This window comes from Phaseolus vulgaris, chromosome 3 (assembly GCF_000499845.2).
Source record: "Phaseolus vulgaris cultivar G19833 chromosome 3, P. vulgaris v2.0, whole genome shotgun sequence".
Classification (NCBI taxonomy): domain Eukaryota; kingdom Viridiplantae; phylum Streptophyta; class Magnoliopsida; order Fabales; family Fabaceae; genus Phaseolus; species Phaseolus vulgaris.
In genome coordinates this window covers 49227667-49248044 of record NC_023757.2, presented here as the reverse complement: position 1 = coordinate 49248044, position 20378 = coordinate 49227667, and the positions used below count along the sequence as shown (strand labels likewise).

At 28.1% G+C, this 20378-nt stretch overlaps 1 protein-coding gene and 2 non-coding genes across 3 annotated transcripts; 2 read left to right on the top strand and 1 right to left on the bottom strand.

Moving 5' to 3' along the window:
• Nucleotides 1-674: 674 nt before the first annotated feature.
• On the bottom strand, nt 675-4897 carry LOC137805971 (cholesterol 22-monohydroxylase CYP90B51-like). The gene is made up of 8 exons (XM_068605846.1): nt 4487-4897; nt 4090-4414; nt 3806-3961; nt 3438-3689; nt 3212-3304; nt 2977-3055; nt 2703-2809; nt 675-1058 (listed from the first exon to the last, which is right to left on the bottom strand). The coding sequence occupies exons 1-8, from the start codon at nt 4690-4692 to the stop codon at nt 828-830; spliced, it is 1449 nt and encodes a 482-aa protein (XP_068461947.1). The 5' UTR covers nt 4693-4897; the 3' UTR covers nt 675-827.
• Nucleotides 4898-17322: 12425 nt separating this feature from the next.
• TRNAE-UUC (transfer RNA glutamic acid (anticodon UUC)) lies at nt 17323-17394 on the top strand. The gene has a single exon. It is a non-coding gene; the product is annotated as a tRNA-Glu (tRNA).
• Nucleotides 17395-19965: 2571 nt separating this feature from the next.
• Nucleotides 19966-20037, top strand: TRNAE-UUC (transfer RNA glutamic acid (anticodon UUC)). The gene has a single exon. It is a non-coding gene; the product is annotated as a tRNA-Glu (tRNA).
• The last annotated feature ends 341 nt before the right edge of the window (nt 20038-20378 follow it).

The following is a 20378-nucleotide window of genomic DNA, read 5'->3' as shown; positions in this document are numbered from 1 at the left end:
AAGAGTAGAATGTCATACTCAAAATACTCTAATGTCATAACAATTATAATTTAAGAAATAATATTTTTATATGTAAGAAGTTGTATATTAAATCAGTGTATCTAAGAATTAAAATTAACTTCGTTTACTTAAGTTAAAAAAATACGCATTTCATTTATTTATTTTTTTAAAAAAAAGCAATCCAAAATGACCGTTAACTTGATATAAAACTAAAGTGAAGCAACCCATAACAATTTTTCCACTCAACCAATTTCTCGGACGAGTCTAGTCCACTCGTTTTCGAGTCCTATTTATTGATCCCTTAACTATTCATTCCCAACTTTTTTTTCACTGACTCACATACACAAATATAATAAACAATAGGAACAAAAAATAATAATAATATCCTTGGATTATTATTATTATAAATATGACTAATATTTTTCTTTTTAAAAATTAACTTTAACTGGGTTTGCTTCCATCTTTTTAACCAACAATCTTTGTGTTCATTCTATTTCTTTTATTACTTACCTATTTCTCATCTCTTTATTACTTTTGCCGTGCTAAACAGAACATTGAAGTATAACTTCCCAAAAATGTTTATTATAAAAAACAGAAACCCACTTGTTTTAGAAGATTTAGAATCTTACAACGTTCATTTTCTAAAACCACATCTAAATAGTTAAAATACTCCCTTTGAAAGCAATAAAGGGTAAGTTAGCAAATTTGTATTATTTAAAATTTCTACACATTGGAAAGAAGGAAAGGTAAAGGAGCATAGTTTTTGCTATCTAAAAGCATGAGTGGGAAATAAAAGCAAAGAAGAGCTAATAATAATGTTGTAGGTCCTAGTTGGGAAGTTTGATGGAAGAGTAGGATTGAACTTTGATGGGTAAACCTTTGGGGAAATCGACATAAGGGTATACAAAAGGTTCATCACCATCAAGAACTTCCCAGTTGTAGTTGAGGATGAGATGGTGGATGAACACAGCCATTTCAACCTTCGCTAACTCTGACCCTGCACACAACCTTGATCCTCCTCCAAATGGCATGAAGTTATCACTTTTACTGTTATTGCCCTGCAACTCCACCACCCCAGTGTAAAACCAAAACACATATTAATAAATAATAATCAAAATTAATTAATATCATGCCACAAACAGTTAAAACCACATTGACTTGTAGCGGGCCTGATAATAGGGCCTCCATGTTTTGATTTTGGGCCATAAAGAGGAGATTAGAATGGGAATAATAAGTGAGAAAGAAAAGAAGGTAGTAAATGGAGGACAGAGATGCACGTGGGATGTGAGAGGCCCACTTGCACACGGGCATTTATAATGCGGAAGGACATAGAGGACAGGACCATGGACACACGTGCACAAAAAGAGGCAGTGGGACCCATTACACTCTACCAACTCTACTATTTCTCCCTCTTCCTTTCTCATGCTATGCTAATTTATTGAGGCATGGAAATTATGTACTTTTTAAGCTTGATCCATTATGAGATTATGATTGATAGAAAATGTTAGCAGTGAGTGAGTTTGAAGAGAACAAAGAGGATATGAAGCATTCTTTTCAGTTTCGTCAAAGCTGTACGGCGTGTCTATCTCATGTGGGGGCCTGATTCTGAAGCGCCGAATGTAAAGTCTTATTACTATAAAGGATGCTACAAACCCAAGCTAAAAAAGCTACCTAAACATAACTATACAACTACTTTTATTCTTCTTCCATAACAATACCCATCCAACCTAATTTCTAATTTCTAATGCATCATCATCATATTACTCATAATCATCAAATTTATTACCAAATTCAACATTCATGTCTTTTATTCTACAAAAATAACAAACAAACAAAACCCATCTTCCATGTCTCAAAAATTAGACAGATAGAGTAAATAAAAATAAAATAGAATGAAAATGGAATGTTTTATTCAAGAGAGACAAAATAAAATAAAATAGAAACAAGATTCAAAACAAAATATAATAGAAAGAATATCCGTGAGCCCTACTTATTTTTACAATTTCGTTCTGTTTTTTTTTATCGAACTCATAAAACATGCCATTAAAATTGTGCGACTCGTTATTTTTACTTTTTACTCTTTTCTAGTCACCTAACTTTTTTTTTACTTTCTTTCCCATTTGTCTTAATCGGAATGTGTTTACTATATATCCACTCGTTTTTTTTATTATTATTTCTATTTACTCTTCCTATTTTCTTTACTTTATTTCTTTTATTTTGTTTTCTTCTTCGGAGGTAATACACCCGAATAATTTTAATGACATGGGGTTATAAATATAAAAAGAGGAATGTGCATATGACTTTAAGAAAATGGTTTTAGTATGAACATTGAAATATTCATAAAATTTGCATCTATAGAAAAGTTAAAAGACACGATTAAATCGCCCAAAATGTGATTGTTATGAATGATCCGTGGTGTCCAGGGCAAGACTAAGAGTATTATATATATAAGGAAGTTTTGGCAAAATGTGAAGGGTCAATAGGAATTGAACTTTTGTTCATTCACAGGGCACAGCTACCATGAATGGAGTGATTGCATGTGGTAACAATCCAGAAGAAGCACCAATTGATTTGAAATGGTAGGGGATGCTTAAATAATCTTGTTTTTTTCTTTTTTCTAACACTTTAAAGAGTTGGCTTTAGAAAAGAAAAAGGAAGGATAAAAGTAATGATGCAAGGCGTGCATAAATAATAGAACTTACCTGCCATCTCCATGGATTGAATTGGTTAGGTTGGTCAAAGAGTTCAGGATCCAAATGTGCTGCTGAAATCACTGGAAGAACTTTCCACCCACATGGAATGTCATAACCTTTCAAACACAAACACACATTTTCAATACACATATATGGCCTGGGATTTCTGGCACCTTTCCCTTTTACTATAACACTTAAGCCAACCTTTCCTCTTTCGTTTTCTTTTCTTTCAACCAAATATGTACATAAACACAGTGAGACACCATATCATCCTATTTCTCACCTTTGTACCGAACATCCTTAAGAGCCTTCCGGTGAATATATCTCACAACATTTCCTAGTCGAAGTGTTTCGTTCAAAACCTTCCCAAAACAAAGAAAAGAGCAATTTATTATTAACTTAGATTCATTCATTGCACATGTGATTTCAATAATTAGTATTATTACTTTATAGAAAAAGTGTCATAAAAGGACAGAAAGATAAAACCCCAATTTGTTTATCATATATGTGACACTTACACAGTGAGTAAACTCCATTTTTTTGTAATCATCCCAAGTCAATTCAACTTCCCCTGTCTTCTTCTTCGAGGTGACTATTTCCACGTGTTCCTCCTATTATTTTTCATGAAAAATGCAAAAAAGTAGTTATTGATTAGAAATAAAGTTAATTTTTTGAATTTTGTGGTTGCAATTGTCCTGAGAAAATATTCCACGTATCATCATCATCCTGCTTCTGCATGCTTACCCTTAATTGTTGCATAGCTCGAGGACAACTCGGCAAGAAGTAAATTACTAGAGCTATGGCTATCGATGAGGTTTCATGGCCACCAAAGAGCAAGCTCAGTACCAAGTCAAGTATTTGTTCATTTGAAAGATTTGTATGAGTCAAAACCCAGTTTAGAAGATCATGATCTTCCTCCAATGCGTCACCATTTTGGACCCTCTTGGCCCTCTCTTCCATTTTCGCCTCTATGAACTTCAGAATGGTGGACCTAGACTGTATAACATAGTAAAAAGAAAAAGCCTTACAATATTAAAAATTAAAAAATACAGTGCCACTAATTGTAGGAAAAAGGGGTTCTCGAATGTACTAATACTAAATATTATTATTACCTTTAATGCTTTCCTGTATGCTGTTCCGGGCAAATTCACAGGAGCAAGAGATACAATACCCTTCATGAAAGAGACGTATTCTGTCTTCAATTGTTCTGTCTCGAGTTTACCAGGATCCAAACTCATGATATGTTTTGCCATGAAATTGAAGGTGAACTGCAATTTAGTTCAATGACTAATTAATCAACCAAAGCAAATATATTATAACTAACTATGGTGCTTTCTTTGATAATGATGATAACAAAAATGAAATTGTGAAGAGAGAACTAGTTATAAATAGTTACCCTTCTTGCTTCTCCTTGAGCTGATAATGTAGAATTATGTTTCCACGAGGAAAGAACATGAAGGACATGCTTATCCACGTCTTTGACTAGATGAGTTCGGATCTTGGCATAGCTGAGAAAGTTGAGTGATATGTTTCTCATGTCCCTGTGCATGTCTCCTACTAAGACCAACATAGACCATTTCCCAAGTACTCCCCCAAGGCTCTTAGGATAACTAGCCTCGAACAACTTCCCTTCATTCTGCATTATGAACCTATTCAGCCCTGCATCTGTGGACACAATGGCTGGCTCCCCAAACAAGTTTGACTTGTAAATTGTACCATACCTGCACATATTCAACAATTTTATATTATTTTTTGTTTGTTTTCAGTACTGATGTTGTGGGGGGGTCGCTTACCTTGCTATGTGCTTCTCCATAAACTCTCCTAGTGTAAGAGCTTGGTAAGTCTTCAAATACCCTATGGTTTCCCCAAGAAGGGGCCACCCCATTTGGCCAGGGGGAAGATTAAGGGATGGTTTCTTTCTTTTGGTGAAAATGAAGGTGATGACTATAAGAGCAAGGATAGAAGAAAGAAAACAGAAAGTCAGGTGTGAGTCTGACATGGAGCTAGCCTGTCTGATTCTTTCTACTTTCTTCTCTTCTGATTCTCTCTCTCTATGTATAGGAAACAAAAAAAGAAAAAAGAAAGAAAAGAAAGTTGCATGTGCAGTGCGCAACAGGACGAGGAAAAGTTAGTTTCACGCTTGGTGAAAAGGAGGTTCTATTTTTTAGCCTAGTGAAATCACAAAAGCTGGTATTCAACCTTATGAAAATGTGAAGCCAAGGGGGGGCTTTTATAAGCTTCTCTTCTGTCTTTAGGCAGAAAAGGAACAGCAGAAAGTAGCAAAGAACTCCCTTTTACACTTGGAAAACATGCACCTTACCAATCTCTTCTTTTATTTATTATGCTTAAATCCATCTTCATCAATTTCCCACTCATTAATAACAGGAGATTTAAACCCTATTAAACCCGGATAATTATTAGTTATATGGGGATATCCTTTTTTATAGATATATGTTCAAAAACATTTTATTGATATCAAATACTCACAAATTAAAAGATTGATTACTTTTTATAATTTCATTAAACACAGTTTCTAAAAATATTTTTATGATTATAATAATAATAATCTATTTTTTCTTTATACCGTAATTGATGTTGATATATTATATCAATAAAAATATATATGATAGAACTCAAAACAAATATTAACTCTATTAAATACTTTTCAATTCAAGAATGATTAAACATAAGCATTAAAATTAGTCTTTTTATATCGCTTATTTTTATTAATTATTTTATTTATTTTTTTAATATTTTTCTTCTCAACATAACACCACCAGAACAATTACAACTCTTAGTCCACCATGTGTTAATTAGTACTCTGTCACATATTTATAAATATAAACAAAATTAGACACATTATTTTTCTCTCTCATACATATTTTTAGTATATAATTTGAATAATAAATAATATAATAATATTTAAATAATTGATTTCAATTTCCATTCGTTCTAAAATGTGATATCACATATTAAATTAAACTACTCAATTCTTAAAAAATTCAAATTTATTAAAAAAATCGTTACCCATCTTTTGGATCAACTTTTGATTATTATTATTTTTATCGATTTAGTTTTCGAATACTCGTAAATAATGTAAAAAATGAAATGTGAAGTTGGCCTAATATTCGAATTGAAAGTTAATTTATGTAATATGAGTTCTAAATGGTTAGTAAATTGCTGAGTTGGAATGTGGACGTTTTCCTTTTTAGAGAGACTTCCTGTGTGTTGCAGCTAAAAACAACAGGTAAAAAAAAGTTTATTATATGACACTGTTTATAATAATTGTTTATAATAATGTAATAATATTTTAAAATTAAAAAACAAAAAAAAATGTTAATTTATTAAGGTGTAAAGTTTAAGTTTTTAGTGTTGAAACACTTAATATATCAGCCTCTTAAAAAAGAACTTGCAAATCTAAAGTTGTTTGCGTGTTAAAAAAAAACTAAATTGTTGAACGTGTGAAGTTGTATGTGATGTTAACATATTTATCTAAAATCCCAAACCTTTCACTTGAATATAATCCTCTAATGAAAGGTTTATTTGTAGTCATTACAAAGCTCATACACCAAAATTCACTTTGAAAGTCTTTGAGCTTAACATCCATTCGTATTCACAAATTGGTTACGCAAACATTTCTTATCTCTCTGCATCTTGTTCATACTACAGTTTTCAAAATTGCAATTTGTTCGGGTTTTTCTTCATGGCTTCAAACATAGCTGCGTGTATTTTATTTAATTTTTTGTTGTTGAATATCTGCATGTATTAAAATATAAAATAGAAGAAAAATGCAACAGGGTGAGTAAAAGGAACAACGAACACTTGAAAATCATGATTATTTGATGAAATACTCTAACAGGACTCGTTGTCTGACTACACTCATTGTGGTGGATCGCATGACATCATGTTGTTCCTAAGTCATAGGCATTTTATTGTTGTCCTTTTTTCGAACTCTCATCGTGCCCTTGTCTCTGCTATCTTCACACTCTATGAATCTCCATACAAAGGGTTGTGTTATGTTATGTCAATGTGTTTGTATCTTCTTTTCTAAGTTAATGTTTTTTTTTTTATTTGTGACATCTTTGTTTGTTTCCAAATTTGCTCCATCTCTATTTTTGTTGTTTATTTGACTTCACATGCTTTTAGTTGTTTAATCGAGAGAATGAAAATTTAGAGAAAAAACATTAAAATAAATGGAAAAAGAGTTTTGACCGAATGAAATAAGTTTAAAAAGTATTTCATTTATTATTTACTATTATAATAAATAACTATTTTTTAGTTTTTAAATAAACTCTTTTATAATCTGTACAACAAAATTGATTATGAAGTAAACATAAAATACCAAACATAATCTAATAATAATTTCTTACCGTCTTAACTCAATCAAACGATAAAAAAAATACCTCTTTGTGTGTAAATTTGAAAAAAATAAACAAAAACAAATATAATTACATAACAAACAAAAATAGAATGATTAATATCACATTATTAATAATAAAAAGGTGTCTTAAATTTCTGTACTTAGTAATGGCTTTATAGTTGTAAACAATGTGTCTTGATAATCGAATTAAAGAATTGTCACCACCTAGCAATAAAAGCTATTGATGGCCGAAAGGTTCATCGCCTTTGGTCCACGACCTGTTAAGTTCAATTGGGTCAAGCAACAATTCAAAACTAAATGCAGTAGAAAACAAAAACAGTAAAAATGTGTCGGATTAAGAACATCCATACTTATGTTTGACTTTTTTGTTCTTATTTTATGAAAATTTAACATATGAACAGTAACCAGCTAGCAGCTATTTCGATGCTAATATAACATTGGTTTCACCCCTCGAATAACGTTACGTTAACAGTTGACTGATTGTGAGAAAAAAAAGACCAAAAAAAAAATAGCAAAGTTGTCTGGTGAAAGAGAAGAAAAAAAGTAACTACTTCAAGGACAAAAACCATTTTGATTCTTGAGATTATGTTTGATAAAATTATATAATAATGAGTGTTAAAAGCTTAGTTGGTTGTTGAAAACTACTTCTTGCATCATGTTTAAACACATTATGATAAGTAGAGAAATACATAATATAAAAAATATAACATTTAAAAAAAATGGTTTATCTATAAATAAAAAATTGCAGAAGTTTAAAATTAATTAAAAACTAAAGTTATAAATATCTAAAATAGATTTGAATTAATAAAACTAAATTTTCATGACATTGTCTGTTATCTTCACATGCATTTAGTGGTGCAGTAGTGTTGTGTGGTAGTTACAGATAAAGCCGTATTGGAGGAGGAAAAGTGTTACCGGAAAGTGTTGGATTTTTGTAAGAAGAGAGGCTTTTGTTAACAAAAAAAAAAGTATTTATCAGAAACTGCAAACTTATTTAAATATATTTATCTTATAATTTTATATTCGTTCATTATTTAAAAATATTATTTGAATTGATAAATTGTTAAGGCACTTTAATATTTGGCTAAGAATGAATTTTTGAAGGTGATTAATAGCAGTGGGGTGACATAGGATGACATGAAAGGATAAAGGAAAAAAGACGCAGAAGAGCCGTAAAGACGAAAGAGCAAGAAATAAAGATAACAAAAGTACAAAACAAAAACCAAAGAAAACCACTCGTGCGGGTGGAAACATAGCCAATCATGTCACTACAACCCCTGTCATGGGTGTGAGTGTGTAACATACACTGTGCTACATATAATTTATTTATTTATTTATTGCACACCAACTCTTGAACAAAAATGTATTCAATTTTATTTGATTTATCAGCAGTGTTTTAGGTTAGGATCTAAATTCAAACATTAGGCACAGGCATAGAGAAGAGCATAGAACAGTAGGTGTGTAAGATTTACAGAATGCAGTTGACGTAAAATGTTGTCCGTGACATCTATATATTCCATTTGCAGGTAAAGGACAAAGGCACATGCCATCACTATACACGTACCCTTTTCTTAAGCTTCTTCTACTTCTAATTCTGGTTCTACCACTACCTGTGTAGCACAAAGAACCTCCACAAACCAAAAACCAAAAAAACTGATTATGTTCCAAACTGTCTTCTTCAAACAAATTTCTTTCCTCCAATAGACCCAAAATTCAAATATTTACCCAAATTCAAATATTTCTCCAAATAAACTTCTTTATTACACACCTGAAAAAAATAGGGCCTATCGGTCTCAGAGGCCTAATTTCTGTCCTTCCAACTTCTGGATGGTAGGTGCAAAATTAATCAGAATTCGAACTTTTCAGGAGTTACATTCTTTATTTTTATTTCTTAATTTTTTTTCAGAAACTTTTAAAATATTTTTTTAAAACCGGTGACGACGTCATCCCCACATTCAGATATTCTAGTGTAGGATTTTATTGGCAATTTAAACTAGTTTTCTTTATCTGAACTTAAACATATACTTACTAATAGCTTCAAATTTACCAAAAGTTTAAAGGTCACTTAACATGTACCAAAGAGTTCTGATAACAAATCTAACTATACCACTAGGATCCTGAGGTAAGAGAGACTACTTCTGATACAAACATCACTAAGGAAAAACCTAATAAGATCAAAACTAACTCAAAGGAAAATAGTTTATAATGAACTTACTTTATCTAAAATTTTTGATCCGTCAAACTTGTCGATCGTTGATCTGATGAGCAAGGAAGTCAGAATTTTAGAGAAATGAGAGAAAAGGAAAGAAGAACTTTTGTAGATCGATGGTAGTTTTTTTGAAATGAAACCTAAATAACCGAATTTTCTATTTATATGTTTTTTATTTATTTTAATAATAAAATATTCATGTATCATTTAAAATATACCACTTATATTCTAAAATTGTTTTTCTCGATCCTCACATTAATATTTAAATTTATTTAAATATAATTTATTAAAATTAAAATTTTATATAAATTGTAATAATTTAAAACTAATATTTAATATGAATTGATATTATATGTTGTTGTTAGATTTCATTAAACAGTATTTTTTTAAATCATATGTCCTGACTATGGAATGGAGTATGTGCACTACATCTGCATCCGTTTTCAGGTTAAGTGAATTGGTAGATGACTTTGTAATTGCAAACTTAAAGGGGGATGTTGGTATTCTAATCTTGATAGGAAACAAATTTGTGGAAAAAAAAATACTGCATTTATTGGCACACATAGTCACACTCTATAAATAACTCTATAAATAAGTGTTTCAACGGACATTAAACTAAATTTTTTATCTTTATATATTTTTTTAAGTCAATGTTAATCTTTAAATAATTGTAATTTCTCTTAAAATAGTATAATATAATTAATATGTTTTCTTTTTCTTCAAAAATGAATACACATCAAAATTTTAACATAAAATGATTAACATCGTTGATGAAAAGTTCATTCTCTTTTTTGTCATCTACAATAGAATCTTCTCTATATCAAATAAATTATTGCACACGCATGCACAAACATACAAGAGTGATAAGATAACGAAATTAAAGCATAACACTATATTATAATAACATCTGTCACATCATAATCATGTTTATATCGTCATCATATATATATATATATATATATATATATATATATATAAACTCACATCTAATCATAGATAGAAGAGTCTAAATCATGATAAACAAATTTAACCAAAAGCTAACACTTGACCTATTATTAACCCATTGTACCTTAATTAGTCTATGTTTCTATTATCAAGATAAAATAAAATATTTGCTATCTAACCGCATGTACAATTGCTACTAAGTCATATTCCTCGACTTCTCACCACCTAAAATTATGTTATACAAGTTGAGGTTGCTCAAAGAATATGAGCTCACTCAAGTGATAGTGACTGAATATTTATGCATGAGTGATAAGTTGATGATGAAGGCTAGAAATGTGGTGAATATATGTGTGTGGTGATACCATTAATATAAAAGAGATATCCTTATTACAAAATAGTTAAAAGATGAAAGAAGTTATGTGTTAGACTTCAAGTAGGCAAGCTATCTTTATCAAGTAATTATTGGTTGAACATAATTATAATAAAAACACAAGTTTTCCAAAAGTTGTTATTTGATAATTACACATACATAATAAAGATAATTTGTATTTTATTCCACCCAATTAGAGGTTCATGGATTAAAATATATTAAAAGAGATATAGTGCATTATCAACTATTTATTAAACTTAAATATGTTTTCAGTAGAATAATTTTTATTTGATTTTTTAAAAAATAATTAATTTTAGTCTTTTAAAATTAAAAAAATATCACACTTGAATACTAATTATACTAATTAATTTTCTATGTGTTAAATAAAAGACTAAATAATTATTTCAAATAATATGTATTAATATTATTATATAATAACCATACATGCCACTCTGCATATAATCTCTCTATTAAATGTTGAAGTCCACAAACCAAAGTTAAATCTGACAAAACACAAGGAGAGACGCTATTCTCTCCACATAATGAATTATATTCTCCAAAGAAAATTAATAGAATTTGTTTGCAAATAAAAAAATTATAATAAAAGATAAGATAATAATTTATTATGGTTTTCTTGCTTTTTATAATTTTATTTTATAACAATAAGCAACAATAATATATTATTATTTTTCCTCTCTTTTTCACATTAGTTAACATTTGACTGAATATATAAATTATATATGAATAAATTAGTTATTGTATAATGAATAAAGATGGTGAGGTAGTAGTAAAGGTGTGGAAAAGTGAAAATTGAGTTGATGTGGAGAGTGTTAATGAAAAAGAAAAATGAGTTGGAATGGGACAGAAGAGAGAAGAGAGAGGGGTAGAGTAATTGGCATTGAGAGCATTAAATATATATAAAGGAGAGTGAATTTGATGTGAGTTATCCTTTATAATTGTGAGTGTAGTTGTGTGGTATGTGACACATAGACATAGGGTAGGGAGGTTTGAAGTGGAATAGTAATGTTGTTGTTGTTGATGTGGTCCTGAAGAGCATCCTCCGAGGTGGTGTGGTGAGAGAGAGAGAGAGAGAAGGAGGAAAGAAGGAGAAAAGCAAACAAATTAAGGTTCAAAGTTGAAAGTTGAAGGAGCAGGGAGGATTAATGAAGGGAAAAAGAAGTTCATGTAAATGTGTGTTGGAGCATTGAATTGGAAGGAAGGGCCCCCAGGGTGGAAGGTGGGGGACCTCAATCATTGTTCACCCGCGTCTCTCTCTCTCTCACCCTTATTGTCAGAAATGTAGCTTTCCACCGGCACTTCTTTCTAAGTTCCTATCTTTGACCACTTCCACTCACTCTCACTACGTGCAACCACCCCCCTCCTCAAATATCTTTTCCTTTTCTATACCATTCTTTCTAATTTCTTTTAACTAACTATTAATTCATTCTCACATTTTAACTATACCTATCTCATCTCTTCCTCTACTCCTAATTCCTAATTCCTAATTCCTAATTATGCTTATGCTTCTACATTTTCCTACTTTTCATTTGCAAAAGCAAAAATTTAATTCTATATTATGCATCAATAACTCTTTTCTACCTTCTTTCAATAATACTTGTAATAAAAAGTTATTAATTATTTAATAAAATAAATGAAAAAAATATTATTCATGTATTAAAGTTAAATACATATAATTTTATCCAAGATTAAATATGCTTTTTGTATAACACGAAATTATTTTAAAAAGATTTAAAATACTTTTAAATTATTTTTTACTTATATTAACACATGATCTTATAATTATAATTAGTATAAATATTAATAATCACACTACACATTTTTTTAACTTTGAGAAAATATTTTGTTTAACTCGGACAGAATTTTAAAGATAGGGATTTGAAGGATGCCTTTAAAATTCAAGAATTTTTTTTGCACAATTATGAAAGAAAAAAAAATGCAATCAGTTTTAATATTTAATATTTTCAATAATATTTATGAAATCATTTAATGAAATAAATATTTGATAAAAATGGATTCAGATTAAAATGTGAAAATATAGGTTGAGATTCCATCCAATTTTAATTATTATTATTATAATTTAGTTTTATTAATAATATTTTGTGATGGAATGAAAGAAAATGATGAAGTATTCGACATGAACAATGTATCTCTCTTCCTAATTGAAACCTTGAGACCTCTCTCTAGTTGATTGTCCAAACATAAGATCTCTAAAAATTTAAAAGTTACAAAAACACTATCAACACTGAAGGGATAATTGTCCGAGGTGTCAACCTTCGACCAACCCTAACTCTCATCCATATCCATAGACATTAAAAAAATTTCAAACCCCACTAACTATTCAATACCGTCCTTCTGCCACCCAAAACCCTAAGCCTCAAAGTTCCACTAAACTATAACAAACTCACATTTTCATTTTGCAAAACTCTATTCCCACTTTACCTATGACACTCTATCACTTCAAAATTTCAAACTTGGACGCATTCTGACCACCCAACCTAGCATTGCAAATCCCTAAAGAAGAAGATCCTCCACTATCACAATCACAAAGTAATTCCTAATCAGATTCCCAACAATCCTCTTTTCGTATATAGTAATGGCGTTGAAGAGAGTGGTGTATTGGTGTAGGGGGGGTTTTGTTGTTGCCAATGTGGTTCATGTTGAAAAACCAAATTCCAAACTTTTGGGGTGAATCTATTTTTTTTTTATAAATAAGTTGAAAAGTTAGACACCAATACAAGAGAGATATTGAGGATTATGTTTGGTCCTGTGTTGAATATTTACGAAGATTTCATTGGAGGTATAAGAGGATGTTTGTTCAAGAAAAAATATTTCTTTTTAAAAGAAACAATATTCTGAGGCATTTGATTGGGGACTTATCTGAAGTGAAAAGTCAAATTTTGAATGCTAAGAACATGGCTAGGGAGAAGGAGATGGAGAGTGGGAACAATGTGACTGTAAGGTTATCCTGTTCTTGCCAGATTAAAAAAAGGTTAAATAAAATGTGTGATCACATTTATATTAATTATCTGACTTTGTCATCTCATATTTGTATTATTTATAATATTTTTTTATAATTATAATATCATGTTTTAATATAAACAAAAAAATATTAATATTTTTAAAAAAAATTATATAAAAAATTATTTTAAACTCAATAAATAAAATTAAAATTGATTTTAGTCTGGAGTAACATAGATAACGACTCATCGACTGCTGATTGTAATGTAAATCTGTTTGCCAAAACAAAAAGATAAAGTTAACGTCTAGTGATTTCTTGTGGTACAAAGATCAATTTCAATATTTTTTTAACACAAATACTATGTGATTTAAAATTTTAACTAAAAACAAAATTATTTTTATATTATAATACAAAACATAAAACACATTTAATTTTTTATATATTTTTATTTTTATAAAATTTAACATTAATAAATCATGAATAAATTATACAGAGAAATTATAACATCACCTTGCATATAAAATTTTAAAGCTATACTTTTTAGATATTTAATATACAACTTTTTCATTTCTATTTATTCTACAACAACTTTTTCATTTCTATTTATTCTACAACTTTTAATTCATTCTTGCTTAAATTTTCTAATAATTTAATTGAATCACTTACCAGAAACTAATCCAATGTGTCAATTTAATATTGATTATTATTTTAATTAACATTTTATTTTTAATGCACCATGACTAATCATGGTTAATAGTAAGAACTAAAATACAGCATTAGAAAAATTTGAAAGATCTGAAAATAACAAAAAAAAAGGCTAAAATCAATCAGAATTATTTTTACATCAATTTAAATTAAAAATATTAAATAAAAAAATGGTACTTATTCATGATCATTTCAATTTACCGTCTAGTAGATGTAATTTGTTCATCAGTAAAATTTAACATTAATATTGTGTGTTCATCATCCATTAAAAAACAAATATTAGTGGTCCCAGAAACTGTTTGGTTTAGGAGACTGTCTATCACCATCAGTATTTATTAGATATATAGAAAAATACATCACGGAAGCATGAATAATAAGAGTTGGGCCAGAGGCATAAATTTCTCCTTCCATAAAAAGTGCCCAGAATTTGTGTGCAGAAAAACTTTTTTCCTGCTCGTACACTGTACCCAACTCTCTGGATTTAATGTGGATGCTTATTACAACTTTTTCACACAAAAATATTGCAGGAGAGTTGAATTTTAAAGGCTCACGTTCACCAGAGTCGAGGAATATCACCAAAAACTATATTAGAATTATGTTTATTTGGAAATGCTCCTACACCATGAATATTAAATATGAATTTCCATTTCAGTGACACCGTCATGGAAATAAACAAGAAAGCACCATGCAAAAGTTCACTTTCTAACCCACCAGCCGATTAGGAAACAATTAAGCAAATAAATCAAATTATCTGACATAAACACAAAAGCAAGTTTGAAATTCAGAAAACAAAAATGCTTTTTGCTATGGTTTAGGGTCAATAAAACAAATATAAACATTTAAAGAAAAAAGACAAATACATCCATCTCCTTATAAATAGGGTCTAAGCTAAAGTTGAAAGCTTTTAAAGAATATATTAGATTTGGACTTCCGAATCAAACAAAGCTTTTGGATGATCTTAATCTAACATAGAGTGAGTGATCCTAGTCTAACATTATTCAGTGGGGGACGATCCTAATCTAATATCTATTTGAAGTTAACCACTTTTTTGGGAAGTTCAAAATTATCTTTCTATTTTATTCTTGTTCTAAAGATATTTTTAAGGCTGTTGCTGAAACTAAATGGGATTTAATCCATTATGCATAAAGGAAAACAGTGGAATTCCATTATAAGAATTATATGATTCAATGTAAGACAGATGGAAGGGGGAAGAATTATATTCTTTTACATATAATTTTTTTTAAAATCATTGTAATATTTTGGAAATTATAAATTAGGGATTAGTCATGTTAACATATTAAGATAAAGTTATGTCAAATGTGATACGATTTTAGTATTTTTTTTTTATTATAATTGATTCAGTTCAAAAATATTAGATCTCATATTGATTGATGTCAAAAATTGTGTTATATTAACATGATTCTTTTATTAAAATTGTGACACGTAGATACGACTAATTTTTAATTTGTAATTTTTAAAAAATTAACTTATTTTAGTGATTTGAGAAAAAAAAAACACCATCACTTAAAAAAACCTAAAAACATTAGTAAAAAAAAAGTAAGAAATAATATATATTAAAAAATAAAGAAAGAAGAATGAGGGAAAGATATGTGTGGGGAGATTTGGAAGTTGGATGGGAAATTATAGTAGCAAGAAGCTTTTGAAAGGGAATTTTGAGGGAGTAAGGTATATGGAAGGAAATAATGGAAGTGTGGTTATAGTTAATGTATACTCATCTTCTCACGTGAAACATAAGGAAATATTATGAATGGGATTAAAGCATAGGAGAGGCGAAAGAGAGTATGAAGCCTAGTGTTTGATCAGAGAATTTAACAATATAAAAAAGGAATATATATATAAGTGTTAAATTTTATAAATTATGTAATAAAAATAAAGAAAATATGTAAATCATATGATAAAAGAAAATAAAGTAAACAAAAATAGGAAAAATACTTAAATGTTAATGATTAAAATATAACAATTCAAAACACTGTAATAACATATTTATCCCTAAGTATCACATTACTTATGACTTATGTGACCATATGTATTCATAAGTTCCAATGTTTATTATAAAATACAAAATGTAATATTTATATATCACAAATTCTGCCAATTCATACTTTTAATAATTATTTAATAACTCCTTAATAAATTTCTACTCAATCTGTATACCATCTTAATATTTAATTTCTATCACTTATGATATTCTAATTAAACTTGCATTTGATAGTTTTAATATCAAGACATTATTTTCATTATCAAAATAAAGTCCCTTTTAAGAGTTGTTGCACCAGAGCACAAGAAGAAGCACGGTGCACGTGTGTTTTCTTTCTTTCTTTTATATTATGTATATTTGTCATGCCATGCGTAATTTAGTGATGCCATAAAAAAAATCAAAGTTTGTAAAATAATATTAATTTTTACTCGTAATTATAGTTTGATTAACATTTTAAGTTAATATAAGGTGAACAATATATTTTTTATATTACAAAAGGAATATAATGAAGAAGAGATATTTATGGAAAGTTTGATAAGTAAGACGTAATATGGAATGATGAAATTTACACGCGTTTAAATATTATAATATAATCACATTTCAATTTCATATGAGATCTTTCAACACTTATAGAAAAGGCACTTAATACAAGACAAATTATACAAGTCATTATATACTCTCAGCAAAGTAGTTGAGAAGTAGAGCGATTGTCCAGTGGCAAAAATTATAATCTCTTAGAGATAAAATTATAAAAATTGTATAAATATATTTACAAATATTAAGTTTTATTTATTTTTACCCTTCTTGGTCTGATTTCCTTTGTATATTATTCTGAAAGGTATGTCTCACATTTTCTAACTATATATTATTTATATAATTTAAATATTAATTTGTTTATTTGTTTATAGAACTTTCAAAATAGAAAACAAAAAGGTGTCACTTGGTGGACTTATTTTAACATATTACAGTCATACTGTGTCATCATTATTGCGAAGTCATTCCTATAATAAATATTGTTTTCTGATAATTACTTTCAAAATTCCATTGTCGTCCAGCGGTTAGGATATCTGGCTTTCACCCAGGAGACCCGGGTTCGATTCCCGGCAATGGAACTTCTTTATTCTTTTTCTTATTGGGCCTATTGGATTATAGTTGAGGAAATAATAAACTAATAAAGCCATTAATAAATCAATGTAATTTTTTTTCTTCTTTTAAATAGATAAAATGTTAGTAATTAATGTTAACTTGACATGACTCTTTCATTTATATGGGAGAGTACTTTGTCTTCTTCTCTTTTTTTTCCCCTCACTCCACTATATCACATGACTCTATAATCACCTCCATGTATCTCACCTCTCACACCTAAACATTTCCTGTACTAATCTTCATGCTAAATCCAAACCTTCACAATCCTTGGTCTAAAATAAATTTATCATAATAACTTCTTCTCTTCATGGTCAAATTCACAAAGTCGTTGACTCCCTCTCTAACTTGTAACAAAACCATGGATTATTAATTTATTACTCCATATATTCATTATCAATGTTTTAAAGGCTTATGAGTTACTATACAATTTTTTATTTGATGTACCAATAATTTAAAAAAGAATTGTTTAAAATAGAGATAATCAACTGTTTTTAATTGTAGCTATATAGTAATGTTTATTTATATTCGATTTAAAGTATATGAAAAAACACTAAACAAATTATAAAACAAAGAAAATTATAGACAACATTTATTAAAATGTGTGTAGTTCAGGCAATAATTTTTAAAATGTGGATATTTATGATAACATATTTTAAAATGTGGGTGCTTTAAATAATATTTTATACCATATTTTTTAAATTGTGGGTAATTTGGACTATATTTATTACTTGTTTACTTTAATATATCATATAATTAGACATGATTATCTTGAATTAGGTCACACTTATATAAGATTATCTTGAATTAGGTCACACTTATATAAGAGTTGTCTAGTAAAGTAAGCTAATGATTTTTCAAGTGTAGTTTAAGGACTACCAAATTTCATATTTTGTAAACCTATTGCTTAGTTTAAACATTTTGTAAGCATTACCTTTGGAATATGTCGGCTAAACAATAAAACAAAAGTTTAAAAATACCAGAAACATATAAATATTAATAATAATAATATTATTAGTATAAATAAGGATAGTAATATTAATAATAATGATAATAATAATCATAATTATAATTTGACAACAAAGTTTATCGTAGTGTTTATATGTTTACTCAATTTATTATAACAAACAAATTGTTAATAATATAATAATAATAATAAATAATAATAATAATAATAATAAAAGTGAACAATAATAATATTATAATAAAATAAAGATAATAACAAATGCAATTCACGTAATTAAAAAAATATGGCCCGTAAATACAACACTTAAAATATTATTGTTTAAAATTAAGATAAATAGAGTAGAAAAATAGTGTAGTAAGCCTTTTTAATGAATTAGATTTAATAAAATACTTCGTTTATTTATGTAACAATTAACCAATAACAACTTAACCTATTACAAGAAAACCTATTATAAGAAGTTGAATAAACTAACTATTAACTTATTTGAATAACATCAACTTAACCTATTATAAGAAGTTCAATAAACTAACCATTAACTTATTTGAGTAATAACTTATAAGGTAATTAGTTAACATCGTTTAGTATGATATTTAGAGTAACTCCTTTTATTAGTTTATAGCTTATGAGTTTTAATCTTCTTCCATTATTTTATTTTTATATTATAATATATGTTTTTATTATTCTTAATTTTTTTTTATCTAATATTACATATTTTAAATTTTATAGAAACAATTAATTAGTGTATTTTTTTTATTTGTTGAGTCACTTTTAGTTTTTTTTACACTTCAAATTAAAAATTTAGCATTTAACATTATAACTTGAAATAAGTAATTAATGTTTCATTACATGATTATATATGAAAATTGCACAAACTAAAATTACACAAAGTAAAAACTGTAAGGAAAAACTTATTGGAGTCGTTTAAGTTTATAAATAAAAGAATTTAATTTAAAAAAATAAATAAAAAAATATTGATTAATGCTCATTAGATAATTAGTTTGGATAAAATGAATCATTCAAATTAAAAAATACCAATTAAAAAAATATAAATATTAATTTGTAATAAATATTTAGTTATTAAAAAAATTTAAAATTATAATTATGCTATAATATAATTTTTTATTTATACAATAAAATTGACCTAAGTATGTCCTTTTATGTGATTTACATTTACCAATAAACTTGTTCATTAGTCTTACCAAAGACTTTTAATCAATAAGCTAGTTTATCTACTTAAAAACTTACAAGTTAAAAATTTATCAACTAACACCTAACTTACTAGTGACCAACTATTTATCAATTAGTTTTACCAACCAAACCCTAATTAGGCTAAAGGATAATTTAGAAAAGCAAATCTTATTAAAGGAATAATTATATTTTTCGTTCCTCCTTCCTACACAATTTGTAATGGTGGTGTCCCTTTTATGTAAAACTCTCACCTAATGTTATCCTTTTTACTTTTTACCTTACCATCACTCTTTTTTAAAGCTGTTTTGTTCTTTCTCAACTTTCATTTGTAGTATTTGAATAACTATTATAATAATTAAATAAAAAATTGTCATAGGAACAAGAATCCATTGTCGTCCAGCGGTTAGGATATCTGGCTTTCACCCAGGAGACCCGGGTTCGATTCCCGGCAATGGAATTTTTTTTTTCTTACCTTTTGTCAATAATGGCTTTGTAATTTATTATTTCCCTCACTTAACTATAGTCCAATAGGCCCAATAGTAAAAGATAGGTCCATCTCCTTCTCTGCATGGACCATAAATAGCCCATTAATAGTCAAAATGTCTGAATAATTCTATTTGCTCTGTTCTTATTTTCTTTGTAGGAATTTAAAATTAATTTCTAAAAAAAAATTATTAATAGGGAAAAGAAGGAAATGAGAATACAATTACCAAAAGTCCTATTTGGATTCTTGTGTATAAGCTTGTAAAAGATACGCTTTGTCAAAAAATAAATAAATAAAAAGATCTGTATGTCCAT

Bases quoted from the DNA above. Each gene is read 5' to 3' on its own strand.
- LOC137805971 (XM_068605846.1), bottom strand. From the start codon at position 4,692: ATGTCAGACTCACACCTGACTTTCTGTTTTCTTTCTTCTATCCTTGCT. The intron at 4,415-4,486 runs GTAAGCGACCCC...GAATATGTGCAG, and splicing joins ATGGAGAAGCACATAGCAAG to GTATGGTACAATTTACAAGT. The intron at 2,810-2,976 runs GTGAGAAATAGG...TGTGTTTGAAAG, and splicing joins TAAGGATGTTCGGTACAAAG to GTTATGACATTCCATGTGGG.